This window comes from Pelodiscus sinensis, chromosome 30 (assembly GCF_052426305.1).
Source record: "Pelodiscus sinensis isolate ZL-2025 chromosome 30, ASM5242630v1, whole genome shotgun sequence".
NCBI lineage: Eukaryota > Metazoa > Chordata > Testudines > Trionychidae > Pelodiscus > Pelodiscus sinensis.
The window spans coordinates 8,957,644-8,964,895 of NC_143081.1; the positions used below are offsets into that span (position 1 = coordinate 8,957,644).

Sequence of the window (7,252 nt, forward strand, 5' to 3'; positions counted from 1 at the left end):
TGCTCTTAAAGAACCCCAAAGATGGAGATTCCACAACCTTCCTAGGCAAGATACTGCAGTGTTTAAGCACCTTGATAGTCAGGGAGTTTTTCCTAATGTCCAACCTAAACCTCCCTTGTCCTGTTTAAGCCTGTTCTTCTTGTCCTATCCTCACAGACCAAGGAGAAAAAATTTTCTCCCTCCTCCCTGTGAAATCCTTTTAGATAGCTGAAAACTGCTCTCATGACCCCTCTCAGTCTTCACCTTTCCAAGCTAAAGAAGCCCAATTCTTTGAGTCTTCCCTCATAGCTCCTGTTGTCTAGACCTTTCATCACTCTTGTTGCTCTTCTCTTGACCCTCTCCAATTTCTCCACGTCTTTCTTGAAATGTGGTGCCCAGAACTGGACACAATTCTGCAACTGAGGCCTCACCAGCGCAGAGTAGAGCAGAAGAATGATCTCTCGTGTCTTGCTTGCAACACTCCTGTTAATACCTCCCAGAATCATGTTTGCTTTTTCTGCAACAGCATCACACTGTTGACTCATATTTAGCTTGTGGTCCACTATGACCCCTAGATGGCTTTTTGCAGGCCTCCTTCCTAGACAGTCGTTTCCCATTCTGAATCTGTGAAATGGATTATTTCATCCCAAGTGGAATACATTTCATTTGTCCTTATTAAACTTCATCCTATTTACCTCAGACCATTTCTCCAGTTCATCCAAATCATTTTGAATTATGACCTTATCCTCCAAAGCAGTTGCAACCCCTCCCAGTTTCATAGCATCCGGCGGGGAGGTAAAACACTGACAAGAGAAATGCCAGCCCCTGACCCATGCAGTCTCCCTCCTTGCCCCTCCCAAGGAGGACCAAAGGGGTGGGACACAGACCCTGACTCACCCCCCCCCCAATGGAACATGATTTCTAGGAGGTGCCATCGGGGTGTGCACGGTGGGTGTCTCTGTGTCTGTGGAGGAGAAGGGTGGAGTGGGAAGGGGGTTGGTAATGGGGGAATGGGGCACTGGAAATAGGGGAATGAGGAACAGAGACCCAGGCAGGGCTCTGCATGATTGGAGCCTGGGTACAGAGCAGAGGGACAGGGGAGCCCATTGGTGTGTGTGGCTGGGGGTTACAAGAAGGGGTCTGTTGGGTGAATAGCTGTAGTTGGGGAGAGGGAAACTGTTGGCCCACAGAGATGCACCCGACAGGTGGGCATGGCGTGGGAATCCACCTGCTTGGACACTGGCCCCAAAACAAGTCTCACTATCTGCACTTCAGACTGTGCCCTGCTGCTTTCTGCCTAAAGGGGCAGAACCAGGGTGAAGGGAAGCCCCTCACACCAGCCCTTATGGGTCCCAGGACCGCTTGCTTGGTTTATTTCTGTGCTGGAGCGTCCTGTGAAATATCCCCTCCTGGCTGATCTCCCCAGTGGAACGGCCCCTCCCTCATTCAGCTTTTAGCCACCAGGCAGTGATGGGAGTGACTGCCTGATCTGGTGTCTGGCACATCTGTCAGGGTGTCTGTATTCCCTGTCTGAGCCCAAGGCCACAGGATTTGAGTGCCTGGTGCCAGCTTTCAAGATGCTCCACAGGGTGCAGAGACACGGTCTGTTTCACCTGGGCTCTGCTCAGAAATCGAGAGACGGCGATTCCCTTCCCCACCCTCCATTCCCCACTTGGCTGCTGTGCCAGGGCTGGCAGCAGGAGGCAATGAAGACAAGGCTGCCATATTACAATGAATGTTAGTTACTGCTCACAGTGTCCCTCTTTGTGCCCCACAGACACACCCCATGGCAAGCCAGGGACAAGGGAACCAAACATCCATCACAGAATTCATCCTCCTTGGATTCAGGGAGCTTCCTGGCCTGCAGGTTCCTCTCTTCCTGCTCTTCCTCGTGATCTACCTGATGACCATGGCCGGGAACATCCTTATCCTGGCGCTGGTTGTGGCCCATCGGCACCTCCACACCCCCATGTACTTCTTCCTGGGCAACTTGTCCTGCTTGGAGATCGGCTACAGCTCCACCATCCTGCCTTGGCTTCTGGCCGGGCTCCTGACTGGGGACTGGACAATTTCCTTCACTGGGTGTCTCACACAATTTTACTTCTTCAGTGCTCTGCTGGCCACAGAATGCCTCCTCCTATCGGTGATGTCCTACGACCGGTATCTAGCCATATGCAACCCACTGCACTACACAGCCCAGATGAGTGGCAGGTCTTGTCTCCAGCTTGCCGGGGGATCATGGACAGGTGGATTCCTTGCTTGTAGTATAAGCACAGTGTCAATAACCCAGTTAACCTTCTGTGGCCCTGTGACGGCACGTTGGGGGTTCCCCGTCTCCTGCACCCCGAAATGGCACAAACAGACTGCACCAGCCAGTGGAATTGAGGGTGGTTTATTGCTCCTCCAGCACAGCGCAGCACAGATGTAATCTGGTCACAGGAACTGGGCTAGGATGCCTCAGGCCCCCTTGAGATGGGGGAGACTGGGCCCCTAAACTCCAGCTCCTCTCCCTAGGCTGTCTCATCCATGCCCTCCGACAGCCAGCAACCAACTCCCTAACTTCCAGCCCTGCCCCCCAGCCAAGGCAGCATCCACCTTCCTTTGTTCCTCTCCATGGGGGGTGTCTGGCCACTGGTTTGCATAGTGACTCATCCTGTTTTGCTGGGTCGTGGTACCCACAGCAGCCAGTGGGGGTTCCCCCAGAGCCAGCAGCATAGAAACCAGCCAGGTACCCCCACTACGTCACAGTTCTCCCCCCTCCGAGAGCGAACTGAGCAGGGTCACTCCGCTCGTGACCTAGGGAAGTTCGGGTCCTCTGCGTGGGAACCCGCCCTGGGGACATGGGTGCTCCCCTTGACTCGGGCCGGCCGTGGCGAGGCCCCACATGAGCTGGCTTCCCTCTGTCCACTCGCCGCCCCGCTCCAGGGTGACTGGCCCAGGCCTGTCCTCGGGGGTCACACCCACCCTTCCGCTGGCCTTTATCTCTGGCCAGGGTCTCTCGGGCCGGGGCCATGAGCCCAGCGAGCCTTCTCTGGACAGCCAGGGCGGCTTCCACCCCCGATGCTCCATCCAGGGAGGACTTCCCCTCCCATAACTCTCTCAGCAAGCCCAGAGGGTCCATCTGGGGTAGAGACCCCCAAGCCGCTTTCCTCCTGTCTTGGGCCTTCCCGCCCCTCTGGCAGGAGTCACAGGACCGGCAGTACCGCTGCACGGCTGTAAAGATTCCCGGCCAATAGAAGTGCTGGAGCAGCTTCAGCCGGGTGCTCCGGATCCCCCGGTGGCCCCCAACGGGGACGTCGTGGGCCAAATACAGCAGCTTGAGGCGATACTTTCGGGGGACGACCAGCTGCCGCTGGACACCCCATGCCCTCGCCTTCCTGGGGGGGAGCCACTCACGGAACAGGAGCCCACGCTCCCGCAGGAATCTCTCCTGGCCACCTCTCCCCCGGGGCTGAGCTGCACGGAGGCCAGCCTGGTCCCTCAGCCTCTGCAAGGAGGGGTCTGCCTGCACCTCAGCCTGGAATTCAGCTGCTGAGGCAGGGATCGGGACCTGTCCCCCACCTCTGCCTAGGTCCGGAGTCCCAGCCTGGCTGGACCCCGTGTCCACTGGGATGGGACCCTGAGGACGCTGCCAGGAGTCCTTCCCTGGACCCACGTTGTCAGCCCCCCGCTGGCTCTGGCTCCGGGTAGTGACTAGAGCCCGCTGGGATTCATGGGGCCACTCCTCTAGGTCGTTCCCCATCAGCACCTCGGTGGGCAAGTGCGGGTGCACCCCCACTTCCTTGAGGCCTTCCTTCGCCCCCCATTTCAGATGCACCCTGGCTACAGGCACCTTAAACGGGGACCCGTCTATGCCCTTCAGGGTCAGCTGCGCGTGGGGTAGTATCCGCTCCTGGGCCACTATGTCAGATCGGGCCAGAGTCACCTCCGCCCCCGTGTCCCAGAAGCCCGTCACCTTCCTACCATCCACCTCCAGGGGTATGAGGCACTCGCTCCGCAGGGGCCGTCCTGCCCCCACCCGGTACACGGAGGAATCCGCCTCCTGAGAATCAGACCTCCCAGGGGAGGTGCACTGAGCATCCTTCCCCTCTCTCTGAGCTGAGGTTTGCCTGCCAGCCCCTGCCTCTGGGGCAGCCTGCCCTTCCTCCCGCCCCAGCCAGTTAACCCTGGACAGTCCCCGGTCCTGGGACCTGGTGCACTGAGCCCTCTTGTGGCCTTTTTGCCCACAGCGATGGCAAGTTAGGCTTTGGGCTGTCTCTGTCCAGGCCCTGGCTGGTTCTCTGGGGCGCAGACGACCTGTTCCTTGGTCTCGCCCCGTAGTTGACTCCCTCCGTCGCTCAGCCGAGATCCGGTCTCTGCGCGGTTCCCTTTCTCTCCGGGACTCCCGTTCACACCCGGACCGGCTCTCCGTGAACTCATCCGCCAGTCTCCCGGCCTCCTGGGGGTTCTCTGGTCTCCGGTCCTTGAGCCACAGCCTCAGTTTGGGTGGGCACGCTTCATAGAACTGCTCCATCATGACCAGCTTGAGCAGCTCCTCTGCGGTCTGGGCTCCTACTCCAGACACCCACTTGCGGCAGTATTGCGCCAGGCGGGAGGCCAGGTCCACATAGGTCTCCCGTGGCCCTTTCTGTACCCCCCGGAACTTCTTCCTGTACATCTCGGGGGTCAGCCCGAACTTGTGCAGCAGGGCCTCCTTGACTCGGTTGTAATCCCCTGGCTGTAGGTCCTCCAGCTGGCTGAGCACTCCGGCCGCCTCCTGGCTCAGTGCGGGGATGAGCTCCTGCAGCCAGTCAGCTGGGGGGACCCGTTGCAGTCCACAGGCCCTCTCAAAGGAGCTGAGGAACCCGTCTATGTCACCCATGTCCTTCAATTGGGCCACCACGAGCCTCTCCAAGTGGCTGGCAGCCCTGGGACCTTGGGGCCCATCCGCACTTGGCGCAGCCGGTGCCCCGCCGGTTCTCCGCTCTGCCATGGCCAGCTCATGCTGTCGCTGCCTCTCTCGATCTTGGCGCTCCTTCTCTCGGTCCTCTACTTCCAATTCCCTGATCCGCAGCTGGATCTCCAGCCGCCGCAGCTCCGCTGGGCTGGCCCCTGCCCTAGATGGGCTACGGCTTGCAGGCCTCCCGGGAGATGCTGTCTCATCTCTCCGTTGGGTTCCAGCGCTCCTCCCCCTCTCTGAGCCTGACACACTCTCAGGGGGGGTCTGGCTGCTTCCCCTGGGGACAAGATCCTGGCCCTGTGGCTGGTCATTCTCTTCCAGCTGGGTAATCAGCTGGGCCTTGGTTGCTTTCTGCACAGGCAAGCCCCTCTCTCTGCACAGCCCCACCAGCTCTGCCTTCAAGAGTCGGGCGTAGGCCATCTGCCCGCTGGGCCCCTCGGTGCAGACTCACCAGTCTAGTGCTGCAGCGCCCCACGATTCCCAGGAACCGCTTCGCTCTGTCTCCAGCACGCCTGGCTCCAGGGCTCTTGCTTCTACTGCGCCTTGTCGCTTGCCGCTGGGAGCTTCATCCACGGGGTGCAGTGCATCCCACCCCTGACACCAGTGTGACGGCACGTTGGGGGTTCCCCGTCTCCTGCACCCCGAAATGGCACAAACAGACTGCACCAGCCAGTGGAATTGAGGGTGGTTTATTGCTCCTCCAGCACAGCGCAGCACAGATGTAATCTGGTCACAGGAACTGGGCTAGGATGCCTCAGGCCCCCTTGAGATGGGGGAGACTGGGCCCCTAAACTCCAGCTCCTCTCCCTAGGCTGTCTCATCCATGCCCTCCGACAGCCAGCAACCAACTCCCTAACTTCCAGCCCTGCCCCCCAGCCAAGGCAGCATCCACCTTCCTTTGTTCCTCTCCATGGGGGGTGTCTGGCCACTGGTTTGCATAGTGACTCATCCTGTTTTGCTGGGTCGTGGTACCCACAGCAGCCAGTGGGGGTTCCCCCAGAGCCAGCAGCATAGAAACCAGCCAGGTACCCCCACTACGTCACAGTGTGGCCCCAACGGTATCGACCATTTCTTTTGTGACTTTATTCCCCTTGTAAAACTCTCCTGCAATGACCCTCTGCTGATGGACACGTTGGCGTTCTCAATGTGCTTGATTTTAATACTGGTCCCCTTCCTGCTCACCTCGGTGTCCTACATCTGCATCATCAGCACCATCCTCAGAATCCCCTCCACCACCGGGAGGCAAAAGGCCTTTTCCACCTGCTCCTCCCACCTCATCGTGGTGAGTGTTTACTATGGAGCGCTCCTGATTGCCTACATGTTCCCGACCACCGACCTCCCGAGCAATTTCAAGAAAGTTCTTTCAGTCTCCTACACCATCCTGACGCCCCTGGTCAACCCACTCATCTACGCCCTGAGAAACAGGGAGGTCCAGGAGGCCCTGTGCAAAACTTGCAGGAAATTAAGGTTTCCAAGATACTGGCCCATTGGGTTGCTTAGGTGACAATGGAATAGCTGCAGCATGGGCGGGGTTAGGGCCAGTATCAAAGCCGACCAAATAGAAGGTTTTATTTCCACTCCCATCTGTGAGCTTCTTGCCCTGCACTTGTAGAGTCACAGTCTAGTGAGCAACGGGGTGCAGGGACCTTTTCCAAACCCTTGCTCCGTTATAGTTAGGACCAATGGCCAATGCTACTGGGGAAGTACCAGCAGGCTGCAAGGGACATGAACTGGTGGCTCTGTGAAATGAAAAGAGCTGGGTAGATTGAGCCCAGAGAGAGGTGCAGGTGTCGGTCGCATGCTCTGTGCCTTGGGCCAGCTCTGCACCGAGAGCCAGCAGGGAGCATGTGACCGGTCCAATAAGACACTGACCAGGGGTAGCCAACCCGTTTGAGATGAAGAGCCACAATAGCAGTGGAGACAGTGTGAAGAGCGGGGACAAAGTTGTTGAGAAAAAAACCAAACCACAACCACGTGGCGGGGGGGAAAGAGATTTTGGTACTTCCATCCCAGGGCACGGCTTCTCTCTCTTTTTTTTGGTTAACAACTTTTCCCCGGGGTCTTTTTTGCGGGGATCGGGGGGGGGGGGGGTGTGAAGGGAGCTCAACGACTTTGTGCTGGCCTTTCATGCTGTCGCCACTGCTATTGTACCTCACAAAAAACGCACTGGGAAGGGGTGAGAGGTGCCAGCTCTGGGAGGGAATCTGGATGCAGGAGGAAGGAGAGAAGAGGATGCTGGCTCAAGGGGTCCCAGGCTGCACAGTTTTGGTGTCAGGGGGATGGGTTAGGGTTGTGTGCAAGCTGCAGGCTTGTAGCAGTGAAGGTTCAGGAGTT

The 7,252-nt window shown here is 58.2% G+C and overlaps 1 protein-coding gene across 1 annotated transcript; it reads left to right on the top strand.

Moving 5' to 3' along the window:
* The first annotated feature begins 1,765 nt into the window (after positions 1 to 1,765).
* On the top strand, positions 1,766 to 6,422 carry LOC142821115 (olfactory receptor 6F1-like). Its single transcript, XM_089774359.1, has 2 exons — positions 1,766 to 2,287; positions 5,964 to 6,422. The coding sequence occupies exons 1-2, from the start codon at positions 1,766 to 1,768 to the stop codon at positions 6,420 to 6,422; spliced, it is 981 nt and encodes a 326-aa protein (XP_089630485.1).
* The last annotated feature ends 830 nt before the right edge of the window (positions 6,423 to 7,252 follow it).

Excerpts from the sequence above, each read along its gene's own strand:
- LOC142821115 (XM_089774359.1), top strand. The coding sequence starts at position 1,766 with ATGGCAAGCCAGGGACAAGGGAACCAAACATCCATCACAGAATTCATC. Across the intron at positions 2,288-5,963 it reads AGTTAACCTTCTGTGGCCCT|TGTGGCCCCAACGGTATCGA; the intron begins GTGACGGCACGT and ends ACTACGTCACAG.